The following is a 24,027-nucleotide window of genomic DNA, read 5'->3' as shown; positions in this document are numbered from 1 at the left end:
TATTCCAGACATGCAATGGTGGTTTAATACTTGAAAATCAATTATACTTTATCACATGAACAGGTAAGGGGAGAAATTATGTGATCATTTCAACAGACACAGAAAAAGCATTTAATACAATCTAAAAATAATTCGTTATTTTAAAAACAGGACCTTCACTGAACTAAGGAGAGAAGGGAACTTCCTTAATCAGATAAGGAATAGCAACAAGAAAAACCTACAATAAACATCATTCTAAATGGTGAAATAGTGCAAGCTTGCTTTCTGAGACTGGGAGTGAGACGAGGCAGTTCTCTATTCCCACTTCTACTGAACACTGTACTGGAGGTAATAGCCAGCACATTAAGAATAAGTAAAAAGAGGCCGGGTGCAGTGGCTCACACCTGTAATCCCAGTAATCTGGGAGGCTGAGGCGGGTGGATCACCTGGGGTCAGGAGTTTGAGACCTGCCTGACCAACATGGAGAAACCCCATCTCTACTAAAAATACAAAATTAGCCGGGTGTGGTGGCACATGCCTGTAGTCCCAGCTACTCAGGAGGCTGAGGCAGGAGAATTACTTGAACCTGGGATGCAGAGGTTGCGCCGAGCAGAGATCACGCCATTGCACTCCAGCCTGGGCAACAAGAAAGAAACTCCATCTCAAAAAAAACGTAAAAATAAATCAAAAATAAAAGGTTAGAAAAGGAATAAACAAAATGCATTCTTCACAGATGACTGCATACATAGAAAAATGGAAAAAAATATGAATAGAATTTTTAAAAGCTAAGCAAAGTTGTTGGATACAAAATTATTAGAAAGTTAAATTATACCTCTGTATCAATGCATAAACTATTTTCAAGTCTACATTTTAAGAACTATATAAAAATTTAAGACTTCTATGGAAAAATTAGGAAGTTCTAAAGGACACTAAAGACTGCCTAAAGAAATCAAGAGCCATCATACCCGTTCATGGATTAGGACACCCAATAATGTGAACATGTAAATTCTTAGGGGCCTCCCTAAGCATACTTTGGCTTAGGAGGCCGCCCATAAAATTTTTTCTAATAAAGAAAAGAGACATAATTTCTTTCTAAACTGGCTTCTAAATTTAATGTAATTCCAAACAAAAATCCAACAGATTTGTGGAACTTGACAATCTGAGTCTAATGCTGACACATAAAAATGCAAAGGACTGCCGGGCGTGGTAGCTCACACCTGTAATCCCAGCACTTTGGGAGGCCGAGGCGGGCAGATCTTGAGGTCAGGAGTTTGAGACCAGCCTGGCCAATATGGTGAAACCCCGTCTCTACTAAAAATACAAAAATAAGCCAGGCATGGTGGCGCGTGCCTGTAGCCCCAGCTACTCAGGAGGCTGACACAGAAGAGTCACTTGAACGCGGGAGGCGGAGGTTGCAGTGAGCCAAGATTGCACCACTGCACTACAGCCTGGGCAACAGAATGAGGGACAAGAATAACCAATACAACCTTGAAAACAAGGTAGAACTTGCTCTCGATGGTATCAGGACATGGACATAATGAGGTATGGATAGACAAATAGAAAAGTGGTATAAAATGGCTCAGAAACAGGCCCATACATGTATAAACACCCGGCATACAATAGAGGTGGCCCTAGAGATTGGTGGGAAAAAAATTAACCTCTCAGTAAATGGTGCTGGCACACTTCCTACTTCACACAAAAATCAACTGTAGGTTGATCAAAGACCTAAACGTGAAAGGAAGGCTATGCTATAAAGCTTTTAGAAGATATAATAGAAGAATATCTTCATGACACAATAGTAAAAAGCTTTCTTAAACAACACACAGAAATCACTACAACGGAAAAAAATCGGTAAATTTGATATTAACTTTAGGAGCTTTGGAACAATATAAAGAAAATTAAGCTGGGCGTGGTGGCTCATGCCTGTAATCACAGCACTTTGGGAAGCCAAGGTGAGTGGATCACCTGAGCTCAACAGTTCGAGCCCAGCCTGGACAACGTGACAAAACCCCATCTTTACCAAAAATTAAAAAAATTAGCCAGGCGTGGTGGCACATGCCTGCAGTCCCAGCTACTCAGGAGGCTGAGGTGGGAGGATGGCTTGAACCCAGGAGGTGGAGGTTACAGTGAGCTGAGATCACAGCACTGCACTCCAACTGGGTGACAGAGTGAGACCCGTCTCAAACAAAAAAAAAAAAAAGAAAAACTAAAAGTCAAACTCAGTGAAGATATCTGCAATATTTAAAATTGGTAAAAAAGAGAATATATACAGATCTCCTACAAAAAAGAAAGCTCCTTCCAAAGAACAGACAATATAATAGAAAAATGAGACATAACATGGCCGGACACAGCTCATGCCTGTAATCCCAGGACTTTGGGAGGCTAACGTGGGTGGATCACTTGAGGTCAGGAGTTCAAGACCAGCCTGGCCAAAATGGCAAAACCCTGTCTCTACTAAAAATACAAAAATTAGCAGGGCGTGGTGGTGGGCACCTGTAATCCCAGCTACTCCGGAGGCTGAGGCCAGAGAATCACTTGAAACTGAGAGGTGGAGGTTGCAGTGAGCTGAAATTGTACCACTGCACTCCAGCCTGGGCGACAAGAGCAGAACTCTGGCCAGGCACGGTGGCTCACACCTGTAATCCTATCACTTCAGAAGGCCAAGGCAGGCAGATAACCTGAGGTCAGGAGTTTGAGTCCAGCCAGGCCAACATGGCAAAACCCTGTCTCTACTAAAAATACAAAAATTAGCCAGGCATGGTAGCGCACACCTGTAGTCCCAGCTACTCAGGAGGCTGAGGCAGGAGAATCGCTTGAACCTGGGAGGCGGAGGTTGCAGTGAGCCGAGATCACGCCACTGCACTAAAGCCTGGCCAGGCAACAGAGGGGGCCCCATCTCAAAAAATAAAAAAATAAAAATAAAAAAGCAGAACTCTATCTCAAAAAAAAAAAAGAGGCATAACACTTGGAAAAGGTACCTCAAAAAACAAAATCCATGAGTAAAAATTAAATGAAGAGTTGTAGAAATGAAAACCTCAATGAGGTACTGTTATACAACCACCTCACAGGCGATCTGACAATATCAAATGTTAACAAGAATATTGACTGATGAGAACACTCAGGCATGCTGGTGGTTATAAAGCCACTTGGTTTTTAAAAATTAATGTTGCAGATATATCATTCCCTAGGTATATAACATAAACTGGTACGTATGCACACCTAGATATATGTACAAGTATGTTCCAAGCGGCAAAAACTATAAACAACACAAATGTCCCTCATCATATGTGTATACAGCCAAAAACTATAAAAAACACAAATGTCCCCCATCATAAGACTGAAGAAATTGTGGCATGGTCCATATAATATTCTAACTTTTTTTTTTTTTTGAGATGGAGTCTCTCACTGTTGCCCAGGCTGGAGTGCAGTGGCGTAATCTCCACTCATTGAAACCTCTGCCTCCTAGTTTCAAGCGATTCTCCTGCCTCAGCCTCCCAAGTAGCTGGGATTACAGGCGCTTGCCAGCACGCTCGGCTAAATTTTTTGTATTTTTAGTAGAGACGGGGTTTCACTATGTTTACCAGGCTGGTCTTGAACTCCTGACCTTGTGATCCACTCACCTTGGCCTCCCAAAGTGCTGAGATTACAGGTGTGAGCCACTGCACCCAGCCTCTAACACCTTAAAGCAATGAAAAAAATTGTTATTTATATACAACTTGAATAAATCTCACAAATCTCTTTAGTGAAAGAAGATGATGAATACACATTGTATGATTCCATTTATATGAAGTTCAAAATAGGCAAATTAAAGAATGTTCTTTAAGGATACATACAGAGGTGATACAAATATAAAAGAAAGCAAGAAAATTATGATCACAAAAGCCGGGGCAGTAGCTACCTCAAGGGAAGGTAGAGGAGGTTGTAAAGACCACAACAAAGGCTTCTAGAGTGCTGACAACGTTGTATTTTTGGAAGTAAATGGTATTATCTGTGCTTTATGTACTTCTCTCAATGTCTCTAACATTAAGACTGTTAAGAAAGAAGTAGAGTGATCCAGTAGAAACACAGATTCCACAGCACACATGACAAGACAAGAGGCTTGATTTGGGAGTTCTTAGTAAACAGGTGATGAAACAGATGAGTGAAGCTTTGGAAGTAAATAAAAAATGATGAGTGAGCCAAGGACAAAAGTTCTATAAACAGAAATACTAAAGGAAGAGCAATAGAGAAGTCAATGAAGGACTAAGGAGAATCCAATAAAGATGCTGAAGAAACATGGGGGAGAACTAGAAAAAGAGCTACAGCAGAAGACCAGGCGGAAGGGCATAGTCTGTCAAAAGTGCCAATTGTCAGGCACAGAAAGACAAGGCAGACAGGAAAAAAGGAACTGGATTTGGCAATTAAGAAGTCACTGGCAAGCTTAAAGCAAATTATAAATCAAAAAGGGAAAGAAAAACATGTCATACCTCAAGAAGAAAGTCTATTTTCTCTTTATTTGGTCTAAGAAATAGCTGGTTAAATTGAACACTAATTGTTCTGCCTTCCAGTATATCACGGACTGTATTACAGGCACAAACTTTAAAACAGATTTCATCTAGAGCTTCATTTCTGTAGAATACAAAAGTAGATCAACTAATGTTATTTTTACTACAAAAGAAAGGTGTATATTATACAACTATATTCACAAGAATGAGCCATTTATTCTTAAGAGGTAAGATTTTAGAATATTCAAGCATACCAATAAATATATACCAAATCATGGGGAGGAAGAAAGCAGAATAGGTTTTCAATTTATCAAGGGACAATGTAGTTACACATCAGACAACAGAATGGAATTTTGCTATGTATAATTTTTCCCCCAAGCAGTTGTTTTTTTTTTTCCTTTTGAGACGGAGTCTTGCTTTGTCACCCAGGCCGGAGTACAGTGGCGCAATCTCGGCTCACTGCAACCTCCACCTCCTGGGTTCAAGCGATTCTCGTGCCTCAGCCTCCTGAGTGGCTGGGACTACAGGTGTGCACCACCACGCCCAGCTAATTTTTCTATTTTTTGGTAGAGATGGGGTTTCACCATGTTGGCCAGACTAGTCTCAAACTCCTAACCTCAAGTGATCCACCCACCTCGGCCTCTCAAAAGTGCTGGGATTATAGGCATGAGACACCTCGCCCGGCCCTGCAAGCACTTTTAAAACAGACTAGAGGGAGGAACACCAGAGTGTTCCTCCACCCTATGTTAATTTCCCTTATATTAACAACATGAAAATAATGTCACAGAGCCATAGGTAATTTGAAAATGTGGTTTTGATAAACCAGAATGCACTTGCTGTTTTATTCAAAAATCAAAGAGTAATTTTTCAACTTACTTACCCCTGTTGAGCTTTCTGAAAGAGTTCTCTTAGGACTGACTGTCGGAACTGGACAGGTAAACTCAAGGTTAAGTTGTCTTCAATGAAAATCTGTATTACCTCCTAGAACACACACATAAAGTTGCACCCGTTTCAAAAATCATGGTAAAGTTTTTTTACTTTAAACAAGTCTTTCTATCATGGAAAATACAAGTTGAAAAACAATCACAAAAATATCTTACTATGAAAACCTTTTCTTCCTAAAATTCTAAAATTTGATTAAGGGCAAAAACAGCCCTGCTACCCCTTTTTTAAAATTGAAGATCACAGACCAAAAATGAGAGGTAAGAAAGGAATCAGTCAATGAGAGGCAATCCAGCTATGTTATTAGAAAAAAATTTTAGGCCAGGTGTGGTGGCTCATGCTTGTAATCTCAGCACTTTGGGAGGCCAAGGCAGGTGGATCATGAAGTAAGAAATTTAAGACCAGCCTGGCCAACATGGTGAAATCCCGTCTCTACTAAAAATACAAAAATTAGCCGGGTATCATGGCACTTGCATGTAATCCCAGCTACTGGAGAGGCTGAGGAAGGAGAACTGCTTGAACTCAGGAGGCGGAGGTTGCCTTGAGCTGAGATGGTGCCACTGCACTCCAGCCTGGGAGACAGAGCAATACCCCATCTCAAAAAAAAAAAAAAAAAAAAAAAAATTATTATTCTCTCTAAACACAAGTTCATAAAACAAACTAAAAAAATACTAATTAAATGGCCAGACATGGTGGCTCATGCCTGTAATCCCAGCACTTTGGAAGGCCAAGGCAGGTGGATCACGAGGTCAGGAATTCAAGACCAGTCTGGCCAAGACAGTGAAACCCCATCTCTACTAAAAACTACAAAAATTAGCCAGGCACGTTGGCAGGCGCCTGTAATCCCAGCTACTCGGGAGGCTGAGGCAGAAGAATCGCTTGGACCCGGGCAGCAGAGGTTGCAGTGAACCAAGATCGCGCCACTGCACTCCAGCCTGGGCAACAGAGTGAGACTCCGTCTCAAAAAAAAAAAAAAAAAAAAAAAAAAAAAAAATCTAATTAAAAAATTCAGCTGAAAAAACATGCTAACAAGTGATTATAATAAATTTAAATGATTTAAAATATATTATCTGTGAACTACAAAAAATACCCAGATTATTACATACAGACTTTTTCTTAGCTACTTCTCAAGAATGGAAGAGCAGGAAAGAAAGAAAGGGTGTTAGTGAGAGGAGGGGGAAAGGAGATTTCTGAAAATTAAACTAATCAGCCACTACCAGAAAAATACTGACATAAGTGGTTTCAAAAATATGGAGCAACCACTAGCTTCACCTCCATAACAAAACATGAGCAAGGCAGGGCTCCACAGGAGCAACACAGCAGCTTCTCAAGTGTGAGAAGACACACCTGTTACAGCTGCTCAACTCCTACTTCATCAGCACTAAACAAAACCCACACAGTTCATAAAAACACAATTCCATTAGAAGAAATACAATTTCTAAGATAGTCCTGCATGTATAAGTAATGAATCTCAAAGATGCAACAAAATTCCTATTTTCCCCGTCTTAGCTACCCATTACACTATTTTCTGATTTTCGTATTTTGGAACTTTATTACAGTCACAGTAACATGTACTTGTCTCTGGGTGATATTCCTAAGGTCTTGTTGGCACAGGTCTTACCACTCCAGAGAGGTTTTTTTGTTTTTTTGGGTTTTTTTGTTTTTGAGGCAGGGTCTTGCTCTGTCACCCAAGCTGGAGTGCAGCAGTGCTATCATAGCTCACTGCAACCTTGAACTCCTGGGCTCAAGCAATCCTCCCACCTTGGCCTCCCAAGTGCTGGGATTACAGGTGTGAGCCACGGTGCCCAGCCAACTTGTTAAAGAATCTGTATTTTATGATAATTGATCTCACCCTTCATAAGCCTTTACTAGGGAGCTATAACTGAGAGAGCTCTAGTCTTTATTAAATTCACCTGTGTCGGTAATTAAACTTCAAGAAAGTTTAATTTTCTTTCCTAGGACAAAGCAATACTTTTAAAAAGGGCCAAAGATAGGGGAAAGAAGTGCCATCTTGTTTCCTCTCTTCATCTATTTTCTGTGAAAAACAAAAAAACCCCTAGGTAAGAGAACTATAAAGCTGGAATAATACCCAATTGGAGACACAAAACTAAGTTATGGCTTTATCATTTCATGATTCCTATTTTGAGTTAAACATGAATGAATGCACTGTTTATTCTCTAGAATGGACGCTTTCCAATAAAGACTTTAAAAGCACAATTCTAATTTCCAGTTATTTTCATAACAAAACTGAACATAAACACCCAGAGGTGTGTGCGTGTTGGTGGGGAGGGTGGGGCGCGCACAATAAAAGTCTCAAGAGACTCATTAAGGCGTTTTCATGAACCAAATCAAGATGGTGAGTAGGCTCAAGAGCAGGTGGGCTCTGTTTCTAACAGACCATCCAAACCCACCAGAACAACTGCTGTGTTCACTGTGATCCCTTTCTCCTTCAGTCTTACTATTTGGAAGGGCTAATAAAGCTGGGCTACAAGCCACACATCCAAAAGACACAAGACTTAATGTTTTGTAAAACTAAAAGCTATTAATATCTTAGCAGCCAACAATCCCAGCTGCTAAACAAATGCACACACACACAACTAAAAGCTGTCTACCTGCAATTTTTAAATGTTAAAAGTTCTGCTTACAAGCATTTCTTACAAAATTTATTTAAGATAGGCCAACTCTATACCTTTAAGATAATAGCAATGATGAAGTAACATCTGTACAATGCTTTGCCTTAGAATTTGTGCACTATAACTTCTCACTAGATTCTCATAAGAATCTTAGGAAATGGGATAATTATTACCATGATGTTACAGGCCAGTATGACAGTGTAAATGACTTGCCCCAAAACGTGTAACTGGTAAACAGATGGTGTGAGGATTTGAACTTAGTTTTGTCTGGCTTCCAAAACTTCACTGCATCCCCCTCATACACCTTACCTGATAGTTGCCAGATCTCAAACAAATATGGACTTGACTATATGGAGTCAACTGTTGAGATGTACTATCAGAAGAAGGTACAAGAACATCACATGCTTGACAATAGCCAGCTAACCGCTTCTCATCTATGGTACAATGAAGAGATAATGAACCTATCTGTAAAGTAAGAGGTATACACCATTATCCATTCATGTAATATAAACAATAGTCTAGCACCCCCTTAGCATGTTTTAACAGTACAAGGAAATGCTAACGAAAAATTCAAGCCGGGCTGGGCACAGTGGTTCACGTCTGTAATCCCAGCACTTTGGGAGGCCGAGACTGGCGGATCACAAGGTTGGGAGTTCGAGACCAGCCTGGCCAAGATGATGAAACCCTGTCTCTACTAAAAATACAAAAATTAGCCAGGCGTGGTGGCAGGCACCTGTAGTCCCAGCTACTCGGGAGGCTGAGGCAGGAGAATGGCTTGAGCCCGGGAGGAGAGGTGGAGGTTGCAGTGAGCCGAGAAGGCACCACTGCACTCCAGCCTGGGTGACAAAGCGAGACTCTGTCTCAGGAAAAAAAAAAAAAAAAAGAAAAGAAAAGAAAAGAAAAATTTAAAACTGGAAGAATCAAAAAACAAAAAGGTTAAAGGTTTAGAACAGGGGTCAAAAAACTATTGCTCATAGGCCAGATCCAGCCTATGGTCTGTTTTTGTTCGTCCCTTGAGCTAAGAACAATTTTTGTGGGCTGTAAGCTATGCAAAGGGGACCAAAAAAATGGTAAGAATATGCAATAGAGACTGAATATAGCCCAGAAAGCCTAGGATATTTGCTAACTGGCCCTTTACAAAGAAAGTTTGCTGAAGCTTAGAGTTTTCAGGCCAACATACAAAAGGTGGACATCATTATCATACCAAGTATGTATGACAAGACATTAACAAAGAGTGTTAAACAGTGTTAAAATTAAAAACAAGCTTAAAGGTTTTAAAAGACACATATCAGCAGAGATTTAAAGGAGAGAGCAAAGAGCATAATCATCACTCAATTGGAAAGAATAGAAATGCTTCTACCCAAACAGGATTAAAAAAAAAAAGTTTGAAAAAATATTTGTTTTAAATTACTATACCTGAAATACCATAAAATTAGAAAGCAGATTAATTTCCTAGCAAAGTAAAATGAGTATTTCTAATGGGTCTATCTAGAATAGTCAGAGCATTTAAACCTCTAGGGCATTTAATCAATATCTCTACTAAGGACAGCAGATTGAAGTGGGAATTTTTCCAGGCACCAGCCATACAAAAACCTAGTTATAGATATACTTTACAATTCAGTCATCTGAATCATAAAAAGAAAAATGCAAATGATAAACACAGTAAAAATGTTTACCCATATTAGGAATTAATGAAAGCCAAGTTTATAAAAGATACTATATTTCACCCATCAAGTTAGCAAAAAAAAAAAAAAATTTGTTAAACACTCACTGCTAACTGAAGTGCTCTGTGAGAAATGTACCTGGAAAGTAATGTGGTTTGATAAATTATAGCCTTAGAAAAATACATAACCATTGACATGGCAATAATTGTAGGAACTTAAACATATCTGAAATCTGAAGAAAAATTTAGGCTTGCAGATACAAATATTGCAGCTGTATAATAAACCTAAATGCCCAAACATAAGGGAAATGAAGTAAATCAGAGTACTTCCACATAATATGATACATTTATAATGCCTAGTCAAAGATTGAAGCAAGATACAGAGTATTTACAATATGAGCTTAACTGTACAAAAACACAGAGAAAAAAAACTGGAAGAAAATTTACGAGATTTATAAAAGGGGTTATATTTCCAGGTTATATTACTACAGATTTTTAAAAACCAGTTTTAGTACTTTCTTGAACATCACACATTTATAATAATGAACACGTTTTTATCATCAGAAAAATCAAAACCAAAAAAATGTATAGATGTTTTAAAGAACTGAACATTAAGTTCCTATTATGACTGGATTTACCTCTGCAATTAGTTCTTTGGTTCTAAAAAATTTTTCCCTGGCATTTTCATAGACAGCTGAATTTGTGGAGCCTTGCTGGAAGTATGCTGCGCCCAAATCATAGCACACCTGAAATAATAATGAACACCAATTTACTTAACAATTTCTCAGGTACTTAAGAGGTGACAGAACCAAAACTGTCTTTATCTCACGAAAACACAGAAAAAAAGACATAAAAAAACACATATTCCAAGGAGAGGTGCTACCACCAGTGTTCTTAGTCACAAGCAACATAAACCAAATCTGGTCAATTTAAGCAGAATATTGATTTACTGAGTAGATTTTAGGTCGCCTACAGAATTATTAAAAAGGCTAAAGAATCTGACTAGAAAAAAGGGCAAAGGAGGCATGCAGTCAGGATGAGAGCCAACACTAGTCTAGTGAAGAATCTCAACAGTAGATTCCACAGCTCCTGTCACCCGTAGCCACCCGGACCAGACCCTGAAAGCAGCAGCTACACTCCTGCAAGTGCTGTCCCCAGAAACTAGATTTTACTGTCGCTGTTGCCGCTACCCACCACCACAATGGATTCTCCATCACCTTCAATGCTATGACTTACTAGGACTAGCTCATGATTCAGTCTAAAAGAAGCATACCCATCTGTAAAACTTACGTGATATGCCTGCCCTAAAGCCAGATAAGGCTAGAGAAAGCTAGTATTGGGAGTTTTTAGTTGATTCTATAAGAAGGCAGCTGGCTGGGCGCGGTGGCTCACGCCTGTAATCCCAGCACTTTCAGAGGCCAAGGCAGGTGGATCACGAGGTCAAGAGTTTGAGACCAGCCTGACCAACATAGCGAAACCCTATCTCTACTAAAAATACAAAAATTAGCTAGGCGTAGTGGCGCACACCTGTAATCCCAGCTATTTGGGAGGCTGGGGCAGTAGAACTGCTTGAACCCGGGAGGCAGAGGTTGCAGTGAGCCGAGATCGCACCACTGCATTCCAGCCTGGGCGACAGGGCGAGACTCTGTCTCAAAAAAAAAAAAAAAAGAAGAAGAAGCAGGCTCTGCCTCCTCCAAGTCTGAAAAGATTGGGAATTCTTCTAACACAGGAGAGGGAAAAAATGCTGGGGAGCCCCTCAAAAGTGAAGATGGTGCACGTCTACCGTAACATACTGGTTAAAGTGAGAAATGTATGCTAACTATAAAACTTTTCCAGTCGTATGTTTCTATGACAGAATTTGTATGTAAGATGTGGACACTAGGCAAAAAAGAAAATAATTTGTTTTTCAAAAAGCTTATATTGACACCTGGAATTACTAAATGCAAAACTCAAAAAAGACTCAGATTATTTAGTTCAACTTGGCCATTTTATGGATAAGAATACAAACGCCCAGAAAGTGACATGAAAAGCATATAACCAAGTAATGGCAGAGCCAAAGTTTGAATTCAGATTCCTAAGCTCGTAATATTCTGACTCAAATTTATTCTACACATGGCTGACAGATCAAGTCTTCTTGATCTGACTGACTTAAGAAGACTTCAATTACTCCCCAAAACAGAAGAAAGTTCAAACTCCTTGGCCTGATCTGTAAGGATCTCAGAATGTGGCCTAATGTCTCTTTCCAAACCTCTCCACTGTGCTCTATTTTAATCACACCAGTCTTCTCAAGTCCCCATTCACATGAGATCCTAGAAATATGCTTCATTCCACACCCCTTACTCCTTTTATATCACCAAACCAACCTTTGGCAACAGATACTTACTCCTCTTTCAAACTCCTAAGCTATAATCATGCCTGGTATTCATCATGAAACCACTCTTCACTGATATGCTTTATATATATGGTTCTGTCCAATTCAAAGAATCCAGGTTAATTCTCCTTAGCCTCTACAACATTGTTTTGCACTATTTAGTCCACACTACATGTTTGGCTGACTTTTTTTTTTTTTGAGATGGAGTTTCACTCCAGTTGCCCAGGCTGGAATGCAATGGTGTGATCTCGGCTCACTGCAATCTCCTCTTTCGGGTTCAAGCGATTCTCCTGCCTCAGCCTCCCGAGTAGCTGGGATCACAGGCACCTGCCACAACGCCTAGATAATTTTTGTGTTTTTCGTAGAAACAGGATTTTGCCACGTTAGCCAGGCTGGTCTAGAACTTCTGACCTCAGGTGATCCGCTCATCTTGGCCTCCCTTGGCTGATTTTCATTCTAGAGAGTTCCTCCTATCTGGAGTAAAGGGATACTAAAACAGCAAAAAATACACACACACACACACACACACACACACACACACCCATGCACATATATGCATACTTACTACAGTTATATATAATTTCCCTTTCTAGGCAAAGATAGACTGCAAAATGCCAAAAAGATATTTTCAAGTATTACTCTAGCAACTGACTAGCCATTACAATGAGTTTAGAGGTTAAGAGGTGCTCAATAGATTTACTGTAAAAACAAAAAAGCCTGATAATGAAGCTGCCCTGAAGGGCATTAAGGCCTGGTTTTATTGGGGGAAAAAAATAACAATTTTTCTTTTTAAGTCTAAGGTAAATTTTAGTAATGTAAAGAACCTACTTTAGATATGATCTGGTGGCTCACACCTGTAATCCCAGCACTTTGGGAGGCCGAGGCGGGCAGATCACTGGAAGTCGGGAGTTTGAGACCAGCCTGATCAACATGGAGAAATCCCATCTCTACTAAAAATACAAAAATTAGCCAGGCGAGGTGGTGCATGCCTGTAATCCCAGCTACCTGGGAGGCTGAGGCAGGAGAATCGCTCGAACCTGGGAGGCAGAGGTTGTGGTGAGCTGAGATCACGACATTGCACTCTAGTCTGGGCAACAAGAGCGAATCTCCGTCTCAAAAAAGAAAAACATTGTCATGCCAGGAAATGAGTGTTACCACTAATTTGCCTTTCAAAAAACAGGAACTGTCACTCAGCTATGTAAGTAAAAGAACATTTGATAGTTTGCCTAGCACATACAGATGTTTTACAGGAGTTTTGTTTTCAGGTTGTATCACCCACCACGTTGCGAAAATCAGAAGTGTCATCAACAACTTTTAAACAGGTTCTGAAAGATTATGAGATACTACATACCAGTAACACTCCTATATGCAAGTTTCATCAGTGATTTTAAAATGTTACCAAGTATCCTGTAATCCCAGCACTTTGGGAGGCCAAGGTGGGAGGATCCCTTGAGCCCAGGAGTTCCGAGACCAGCCTGGGCAACATAGGGAGACCCTGTCTCTATAAAAAAAAAAATTAAAATTTTTTTTTTTTTAAAAAAAGGGTTACCAAGTATCAATACTTCATTAACTCCTACTCCTGCTGCAAACTCCAGCTCATCAGGCCTTGAATAAATGATTACCTTCAGCTCTGGAAACAGCTAATCTTAAAAGGCACCTTCCCAAAACTGTCATAACTATTTTTACCCCTTTCCAGAAAAGGAATTAGTGATAAAAGAAGCCATGCCAACTCATACAAATAAGGAAAGACAATCCAGTTTAGAAGGTACAATCTTAGTAGCCCTCTCTAGACAATCGCTGAATACTTTAAAATTTCTATTTTACTCAAGGTCCTATTCTGGAAAGTAAGACGCAGAACATATTAAAGAAAAAAAAAAGAGAGCGAGAGAGACGTCAAAGAGTTTATAATCCAGTAGGGAAAAAGAAGACATAAACACACAAAGTAATATCTGACAATGGCCGGGCGCGTGGCTCACGCCTGTAATCCCAGCACTTTGGGAGGCCGAGGCAGGCGGATCACGAGGTCAGGAGATCTAGACCACCCTGGCCAACACGGTGAAACCCCGTCTCTACTAAAAACACAAAAAATTAGCCGGGTGTGGTGGCAGGCGCCTGTGGTCCCAGCTACTCGGGAGGCTCAGGCAGGAGAACGGCATGAACCCGGGAGGCGGAGCTTGCAGTGAGCCGAGATCGTGCCACTGCACTCCAGCCTGGGTGACAGAGCGAGACTCCGTCTCAAAAACAAAACAAAACAAAACAAATAATACCTGACAATAAGCATCAACTGAAAGCTGTCAAAGGAACGAGGGGCCCAGAGTTACAGAAAGAGGGCAAACTTAAGATCCCTGAAAAGCTAGACACTCTCTCTTGAGGTCTAGATTTTTCAAAGTCTAGCACAATATTAGTTTTTATTTTCTTTTGGTCTGATCAGATTTCTGATAATATGAAAGAACTGTAAATCAATTACATATAACTGTATTCTCAGTACTTAAACTCTGTCTCCTAAATACAATCCGGAAACTATTTCAGAGACAACAGATGACATAAAATTTCTCTTCCATTTCTTTTAGAAAAATGTCAAATCTTATAAATGTATAAATTAAATACAATGCAGTTTTAATAGCATCTTAAGAGACAAAGGCAGAAATAAATTCTAATTAAAAATAGGAGGATGATCTCACATTAAGAGTTTCCAAAAAATTGCCCTACATAAATTAAGTATCAAATGAATACCTGGCACTGCATTTCTTCGGTTTTGACTTTCAATCCAGCAGTAGAACTCTCAGTTTCTCCATTTACCATGCCTGGTTCCATGGCCAATAAATCTAGAGTTCTCATCGTATGGACATAAAGATCCTTGTTTAATTTTAGGGCTGCTTCTAGTACCAAAATAGAATCAGCAGCTTGTTCTTTGAGCTACAGAAATCAATAAACAAAAAAAATACAAAAATAGCAACGGATTATAACCAAAAATATTTACAGTCTATTTAGTAACTCAGTACACTAAGCTATTAAAAAATTTTTTAACACAGCAAGAGTACAATTAAATTTGTTGAAATAAAGTTACCTTAAATGAAAGAAAATAAGTTCCTATTGTGAGGTTAGAAAATATGAAAAACAGGAGGGCCAGGCATGGTGGCTCACGCCTATAATCCCAGCACTTTGGGAGGCTGAGGTGGGCAGATCATGAGATCAGGAGTTCGAGACCAGCCTGACCAACAGGGTGAAACCTCATCTCTACTAAAAATACAAAAATTAGCTGGGGATGGGGGCAGACGCCTGTAATCCCAGCTACTCAGGAAGCTGAGGCAGGAGAACTGCTTGAACTCGGGAGGTGGAGGTTGCAGTGAGCCAAGATCGCGCCACTGCACTCCTGCCTGGGTGACAGAGCTAAACTCCATTTCAAAAAGAAAAAGAAAAAGACAATACAAAAAACAGGAAAGACTGGTATCTTTTTTCTGTAGAAAAGTTGATACTTTAGGCCAGGGGCAGTGGCTCACACCCGTAATCCCAACACTTTGGGAGGCCAAGCGAGGCAGGAGGATCATCTGTGGCCAGGGGTTCAAGACCTGCCTGGCCAGCATGGAGAAATCCTGTTTCTACTAAAACTACAAAAATTAGCTGGCCATGGTAGCATACACTTGTAATCCCAGCTACTCGGGAGGCTGAGGCACAAGAATTGCTTGAACCTAGGAGATAGAGGTTGCAGTGAGCTGAGATCATGCCACTGCACTCCAGCCTGGGTGACAGAGTAATATTCTATCTGAAAAAGAAAAGTTAATGCTTTAAAGATTTAGCTGGTGGCCGGGCACGGTGGCTCACACCTGTAATCCCAGCACTTTAGGAGGCCGAGATGGGCAGATCACGAGGTCAGGAGTTCAAGACCAGCCTGACCAACATGGTGAAACCCCATCTCTACTAAAAACACAAAAATTAGCCAGGCATGGTGGAGCACGCCTATAATCCCAGATACCTGGGAGACTGAGGCAGAAGAATCGCTTGAACCCGGGAGGCGGAGGTTGCAGTGAGCTGAGATTGCACCATTGCACTCCAGCCTGGGCAACAGAGCAAGACTCCATCTCAAAAAACAAAAAAGATTTAGCTGGACACAGTGACTCATGTATGTAATACCAGCACTTTGGGGGTCCGAAGTGGGTGGATCGCTTTAGTCCAGAAGTTCGAGACCAGACTGAACAACATGGCAAAATCCCATCTCTACAAAAAATACAAAAATTAGCCTAGTGTGGTGGCACATGTCTGTAGTCCCAGCTACTGGCAACACTGAGGTGGGAGGATCGCTTGAGGCTGGGAGGTGGAGGCTGCAATGAGCCAAGATCAGGCCACTGCACTGTAGGGCAACAGAGTCAGACCCTGTCTAAAAAATAAAAAATTTGCACTGTTCCACTTGATTTATTCAAGAAATATCTGTATACTTCAATGTGCCAGTCATTTTATTAGGAACTATGTAACAACAATGAAATGATGCAGGCTTTGGCTTCCACATTCAAAATATTACAGCATATTTGCTATAGTGAGATACAGATCGTTTCTTACCTTTTTCTCTCCTCACCCAGCCCCTACACCTCACATGGTAATATGGAACATTGTAGGTGTTAATTACAGAAATCTTTTCTAAATTATAGAAACTGTCAGGTTTCTAATTTTCCATTATGTAGATCAATTGAAAAATAACTGCTAGGCTAGGCACAGTGGCTCACACCTGTAATCCCAGCACTTTGGAAGGCCAAGGTGGGTGGATCACTTGAGGTCAGGAGTTCGAGACCAGCCTGGCCAACACGACGAAACCTGTCTCTACTAAAAATACAAAAAATTAGCTGGGCATGGTGGCAAGTGCCTGTAATCCCAGCTATTCAGGAGGCTGAGGCAGGAAAGTTGCTTGAAGCCGGGAGGCAAGGTTGCAGTGAGCTGACTCCGCCACTGCACTCCGGCCTGGCAACAGAGCAAGACTCTGTCTCAAAAAAATAAAAAATAAACTGCTCTAATTTATTATAAAAGTAATTTTAAAATATAAACTATATATGTTTGTCATAGAGTTTTTGGAAAATACAAAATATAAAGACATCACCTGTAAAATCAGTTTCTCATATCTACTAATGTATCACGAAATAGTCAAAAATAGAATCAATCAGTAGTACTCTACTATTAAAACTGAAAGACTATGTGTGATTTAGAATATTACCTATATCCTAATAGTAAAAACCTTAATGTCACGGCACTTAGACCTTCACAACTCTCGTGTCCCCAAGATTAGAAGACACATCTATACATGCTATAAAGGCAGGGGTCCCCAACCCCCAGGCCATGGACTGGTACCAGGAACCAGGCTGCACAGCAGGAAGTGAGCAGCGGGTGAGCAAAAGAAGCTTCATCTGTATTTACAGCTGCTCCCCATCGCTCGCATCATGGCCTGAGCTCCACCTCCTGTCAGATCAATGGGGGCATTAGATTCACACAGGAGCGCAAACCCTATCGTGAACTACACACGCGAGGGATCCATGTTGTGTTCTCCTTGTGAGAATTAATGCCTGATGATCTGTCACTGTCTCTCATCACCCCCAAATGGGACCATCTAGTTGCAGGAAAACAAGCTCAGGGTTCCTGTTGATTCTAAATTATGGCGAGTTGGATAATTATTTCCATATATATTACAATGTAATAATAATGGAAATAAAGTACACAATAAATGTAACGTGCTTGAATCAGCCTGAAATCATCCTCGCCCCCCGCTCCCCACACCACATCCAGTTTCCTGGAAATTGCCTTCCACAAAACCAGTCCCTGGTGCCAAAAAGGTTGGGAACTGCTGCTCTAAAGTTGTTCCTGAAGTGTTACTGTGTAACTGATGCCAATACTTACCACTTTCAAAATGTTTTCTGTTAGCTCTTTTTCCTGTTGCATTTGATTCATACTAAAAGAGAAACAATTGAAAACAAAAGTATCAAAAGTTACTCTCAAGACTAAAAAATTCAAAACTTAAGAGCATCATTCTTGAAAGTCAGGTTCAATTTAAGAGTGTTTTTAATGTTATTCATTTTCATGTTTGAAAAAACAAAACCCTCAACTATTATGATGCTTATTAACGTACCAGTATTTTCTCATTTACTTTGTTTGGGTTTTTTGTTTGTTTTTGAGACACCCTGTCACCCAGATTGGAGTGCAGTGGCAGCCTCAACCTCCTGGGTTCAAGTAATCCTCCCACCTCAACCTCCCAAAGTGTTAGGATTACAGGTGTGGGCCACAGTACCCAGCCTCATTTACTCAACTGAAGAGCAAAACTTACAACAAAAGCTCATTTCTATCAAGTTAGAAACTACGCTTTCTAGCTCCAAATTTGGCTAGGCTGCCATGTGGAAATTAAGAATCAGGTTTAAAACTCCATCCTCCACTCCTGCTGCTTCACTTGACAAGCCTTAAAAATAAAAAATTTAAAAAAAAGAAAACCTCCAGATACGATCAACTTTTGTACTGTACTCTAATATTGACATATATTAATTTCCCCACATACAAATCTTTTTCAAGACAATTTAATTAAATGAAAAAAATATCAGGCTGGGTGCCGTGGCTCACACCTGTAATCCCAGCACTTTGGAAGACCAAGGCGGGTGGATCACCTGAGGTCAGGAGTTCGACACCAGCCTGGCCTACATGGTGAAACCCCGTCTCTACTAAAAAATGCAAAAATTAGCCAGGCATGGTGGCCCACACCTGCAATCCCAGCTACTTGGGAGGCTGAGGTGGGAGAATTACTTGGACCCAGGAGGTGGAGGCTGCAGTGAGCCGAGATCACACCACTGCATTCCAGCCTGGGCGACAGAGTGAGTCTCCATCTCAAAAAAAACAAACAAACGAACAAACAAAAAACTTAACTGCTTTCAGATAAATGGCACAATTCCCAAAGCACTTCCCTTCTTAGAACTCTGTATCTAGCACATTACCTGACTCTCCAGCCCCTCTAACTCCTTCAAACAAACCTTCACACAGGCCTTCTGCCCTCCTATTCCTGCTCTACTTCTTCTATAACAGAAGTTATTAAAAACTTGCAAACATTTTTAAAACTCTAATGAAAAAAGTGCCAAGTAAAGGTTATAGCCACCAACTTACACACTTAACTGAGGGGGTCCGGGTTTTGCCTGTTTGACTGGAAAACTACTTTGAACAATTGTCCTAATTGCCCTGAAGAAAAGACAGGAAAAAGAAAATTTCATACATTATAAATGTCATCTCAATTATTTTTTCAAGTACTCCTTAGGTTTGTATAAATTATATGAAGCATTAATTGACACACGGTAAATCCTGCATAAGTCATCCACATTTTTATCAGATTGCTTTTCATCTATGCAGTCACAAATTTTCTCCACCATTAGACTCACAGTTCCCAAGATTTGAAAAATCCCTGCAGCAGAATGGGTCCATTAAAAGCATATCCTTGAAAGCCACAGTGCAATAAAACAGAGGTTGCCCAACGCCTTCTGAGTTTATGAAAACATTTACCATCTATTATAGAGAAGTACAGCCATGGCAGTGGTCGGAGGTAAAGTGGCCAGATCCATGTCTACATGCTTTGTCCCAGGAGGAACTTTACTGATGCAGAGTAGTTCATTTAGTAGCATATTCAACACTGGAACAGACAAACTTGAAGAAGCAAAACGTACATGTTTGCACATTAATTGTGAAAGAAACACAAAATACATACAAAATTCTGTATCCTCGCTGAAAATACCTACATTGTTAAGGAACCACATCTCTGGGTTTAGCTTTCAAATGTGAAAAGTTTTTTTTTTTTTTTTTTTTTGAGACGGAGTCTCGCTCTGTCGCCCAGGCTGGAGTGCAGTGGCACAATCTTGGCTCACTGCAAGCTCCGCCTCCCGGGTTCATGCCATTCTCCTGCCTCAGCCTCCTGAGTAGCTGGGACTACAGGCACCCGCCACCACGCCTGGCTAATTTTTTGTGTTTTTAGTAGAGACGGGGTTTCACCATGTTAGCCAGGATGGTCTCCATCTCCTGACCTTGTGATCTGCCTGCCTCAGCCTCCCACAGTGCTGGGATTACAGGCGTGAGCCACCGTGCCCGGCCTAAATGCGAAAAGATTTTTAAAACTTTTTATTATGAAAAAACGTAAAACATAAAAGTAGACAGGATATAATGAACCCCTATGTACCATCATCTAGCAATTATCGCCTGATGGCCAATCTTACTTCATCTCTATTCTTCCCCACTTCCCAAATCATTTCGTCCATAAATATTTCAGAATATATCTCAAGAAATTAACTCTTAACATAATCACAATATTAATTTCACATCTAAAAAACTTAGACTTGCTTACTGTCAAACAGCCTATCAGTGTTCAATTTTCCAGCTGCCTCATATATGTCATACTTCTTTGTACCTATTGCTATCTGTTGATGTCTCTTCAGTCTATAACGTATAGCTTCCCCTGCTCAGATTAAAAATACACTTTATGGTGGCAGGCGCCTGTAGTCCCAGCTACTCGGGAGGCTGAGGCAGGAGAACGGCGTCAACCCAGGAGGTGGAGCTTGCAGTGAGCGGATATCGCGCCACTGCACTCCAGCCTGGGTGACAGAGCGAGACTCCGTCTCAAAAAAAAAAATACACTTTAAAAATTCTAATATTTAATGCTGAAGAATGTGGTTAAAAAGAGGGTTTTTGAATACTACTGGTGAGAGTATAAACTCTTTTGGAATGCAATCCGGCAATATTCATGTGTCTTAACAATGTTTATACTGCATGATCCAGCAATTTAAGGAACTATCCTAAGAATACAACTCAAAATACAGATAAATTTATTTTACGGGCAAAGATATTTAAGGCCCTGTGATTTATATCAGTGAAAAACTAGAAATAAACTAACAGACTGTCAATTAAGGAACAGTTAATAAATTATCCATACAACGGAATTCTCTCCAAAAAATAAAAAAGGGGAAATGCTCATGATACTGCTAGGCGAAAAAACCAGAAATCAAAACAGTATATAGGGTATGATCATAACTTTAAGCCTATGGAGAACAAAGAACAAAAATTACATGAAAATGTCAAAAAAAACCTCTCTCCTCCCCAATTATTTCCTATTTTTTTTAATTTTTCCCAACTTCCTATAAGGGATATTTTAAATTGTGATGAGAAGGGGATGATAATAAATCATTTTCTAATAACAGGCTTGAAAGTATTTATATTTAAGCAAATAAGCACTGACTCTAATCAGCTGTTTTAATAGGAGATAGTGATTTATGACCAGTAAAATCAACTCAATTATTCAACAGCAAATCATCCATAACATTACACAACATCTATCATTAATTTTTATTCATTTTCTTCAGATATGTAAAAGTCACTTGAGAAATTTACAACAGTTTAGGTGTGGATTTTCTCTAGTTACCACATCAAAAGTAATGTTATACTTGCATATTTTATCAAGAATATATAATATTTATTTTATTTGTTTAATTTTTTTTCCGAGTCTTACTCTATCGCCCAGGCTGGAGTGCAGTAGCGCCATCTCGGCTCACTGCAACCTCAGCCTCCCGGGTTCAAGCGATTCTCGTGCCTCAGCCTCCCAAGTAGCTGAAATTACAGGCGCCCGCCACCATGCCCGGCTAGAGATGAGGTTTCACCATGATGGCCAAGCTGGTCTCAAACTCCTGACCTCAAGTAACCTGCCAGCCTTGGCCTCCCAAAGTGCCGGGATTATTATAGGCGTGAGCCACGGCGCCCAGCACGTAATTTTTAAGAGCCGATATCATAAAAGCATATATAGAAATAAACCAAGATATCCAAATAGCACTTCAAATGAAATTTCACTGAAATCTTGGATACCTTTTCTCTAATATGTCTAAGTCCCACTTCAAATGTGCAGCAACTTTAAGAGCAAGTAGTTTTAAAATACGATTTCTCTTGTTATCAGGCGGAGGTTGAACTTGGTTTTGTTCATTAACTGAAGGTTTGGAAGCCTGTTCCAAAAACTGAACTATAAGTTGAACTGGTGCAGGATCTAGGGTTTAAAAGAAAATAAATTCTTAAATTTAAGTTTTAATTATGAAGATACAAAAGGATTCACTATTGGTTTGGTTTGTTTTTTTTGGGGGGGGGGGGTTGGGGTTTTTTGCCACAAAAGGAATCCAAACAGCTGTGCTGTTAAAATGACTAAGGAATACGTATGTAAGAAGTGTGCCTGGGGGTTAAAGGAGATGCGGAAGAGTGGTAAGGAGGAAGGGTAACAGATTAGAGTGGAAGAAAGCAAAAAAAAAGCACCTTACGGGGAAGAACATAACAGTCATAGATTTCTGGTTCTGCAAATAACCACTGCCAATTAGAAGAATGAGATACAAATATTAGAACTATTATTCTGACACTTAATTAGGGGAACCTCCATCAAGTGACATCTCTGTACCTGTTTCTTCCAATGCAAAATAGAAGATAATATCACCTACCTCACAGGATCATTATGAAGATTAAATTAAAGGAGGTAACGGATGTGAACAATTAAGCACAGTGCATGGCACCCGGAAAGCACTCAACAAATTATCTTTCAAAAGGAATGAATTAAGGGCATTATACAGGTGCCAAAACTGCCTAAGTACACTAACTTCTTACACAGTGGTCTCTATCAGTTAAGGCCAGTCTGAGACTGAACAAGCCATATATAGATTTGAATTTAGAGAAATGCTATCCGAGGAACTTACCTTTTTGTGCCAATACCTTTTTTGAGAATGCCTGGAGTTTTCCTCCTCCCCCATCAATCACACCCATTTAACTGGGCTATTAATCATTATCATCACTATACAAAGCCATCTTGCAAATGTGCAGCAGTTCCTGCTTTCAAAGATTTTCTTTTGACTTACAGCCCAACTTTGGAATAAGAGTCAATAAAATTCGCTCACTGAAGAACAAAATGTTTAAATAAAACCTAAGATAATAACTAGCGTCAGGATCAACACCCAACAGCTGGTTTCTCCCCAGCTCCCTGAATTTATTCAGCTTGGGGTTGAAGGAGGGGTCTGGTCAGCCTCCCCGACCCAAGCAACCACAAGACCCGCCTCGCAGCCTCTAAAAACCCAACAGTAAAAAGGTAAATCGTAAAAAGGACCAAAGGGTTTAGGATGACAGCACCAAGCCCTCCCCTCCGGGGGTAGGAGAGCCTTTGTTTCGAGCTTTTCTTTGACCCTCCACCCGGGTGTGTTTAAGGCAAGCGAGGAGCCCGGCCGGAGCTGGGCTCCTGTGCGCGCCTCCCAGGCCGCAGCTTCGGTGACCGAGAAGGCGGGGAGCGGAGGGAAGCTGGGCGGACAGCGCCGGTGGCCGGGTCCCGCTCCCCAGGCGCAGGCGCCGCGCTCACCCGGGCAGGGCTTGCGCAGATGTTTCTCCAACAGTGACTCCTCCAGCAGAAACTCAAACCAGCAGGTCTGCGGCGGGGTGCAGGGCCGGCTGGAGGTGGCCGCCTCCCGGTCCGCCGCCTCCGCGCTCATCCTGCCCCCGCCGCCGCTACCACCAGGGCCGCTTCCCGGCTCCAACCTGACACTTGGATGCGGGCCGGGGCCTGGGGTATGCGGAACCCGGTGGGAGAGAGGCCACCCTCCGAACGTCCCGGAAACTCACACAATCCAAAATGGCGGCGCGGGCCAGCCGGAGCTGCGGTCCTGGATCCGCCTCCCCGCGCCACCGCCGCGCCTTCGGACCAATCGTTGTTCGGGTTGGAAGGAAAGGGGCGTGGCTAACCTTCGAACCACGCCTCCTCCCGGTTGCCATAGGAGACGGCGCCGCACGAAGCCGGGTCGCGGGTGGGTTTTCCGTGTTCCCTGACAGTTCTCCAGCGAGAAAATGAGACAACCTCATCTAGGGTTGCAACGGGCCTCAATATTTTCGTAAAGGCGAAGCGAAGGGTTCTAGTTGTGACCCAAGCAAAGTTTATCTCCTGTGCTTTCA

The 24,027-nt window shown here is 41.0% G+C and overlaps 1 protein-coding gene across 3 annotated transcripts in view; it reads right to left on the bottom strand.

Annotated features, from left to right (window-relative positions):
- INTS8 (integrator complex subunit 8) overlaps positions 1–23,776 on the bottom strand; it is a 57,282-nt gene extending 33,506 nt beyond the window's left edge. For all 3 annotated transcript variants that reach the window (XM_004047323.5, XM_055349407.2, XM_063709379.1), the window contains exons 1-10: positions 23,441–23,776; positions 21,925–22,099; positions 19,585–19,725; positions 19,195–19,266; positions 17,950–18,001; positions 14,806–14,988; positions 10,340–10,447; positions 8,348–8,503; positions 5,344–5,444; positions 4,446–4,587 (exon numbers count right to left, since the gene is read on the bottom strand). In XM_004047323.5, the coding sequence (XP_004047371.3) occupies positions 4,446–4,587; positions 5,344–5,444; positions 8,348–8,503; positions 10,340–10,447; positions 14,806–14,988; positions 17,950–18,001; positions 19,195–19,266; positions 19,585–19,725; positions 21,925–22,099; positions 23,441–23,570 (1,260 nt within the window). In that variant the 5' untranslated portion in view covers positions 23,571–23,776. The remainder of the gene's footprint in view (positions 1–4,445; positions 4,588–5,343; positions 5,445–8,347; positions 8,504–10,339; positions 10,448–14,805; positions 14,989–17,949; positions 18,002–19,194; positions 19,267–19,584; positions 19,726–21,924; positions 22,100–23,440) is intronic.
- Between the last annotated feature and the right edge of the window lie 251 nt (positions 23,777–24,027).

The sequence above is a fragment of the Gorilla gorilla genome, chromosome 7, assembly GCF_029281585.2.
Source record: "Gorilla gorilla gorilla isolate KB3781 chromosome 7, NHGRI_mGorGor1-v2.1_pri, whole genome shotgun sequence".
Taxonomy (NCBI): Eukaryota; Metazoa; Chordata; class Mammalia; order Primates; family Hominidae; genus Gorilla; species Gorilla gorilla.
The sequence above is the reverse complement of the archived record's forward strand: the minus strand, read 5'-3'. Positions and strand labels throughout refer to the sequence as shown.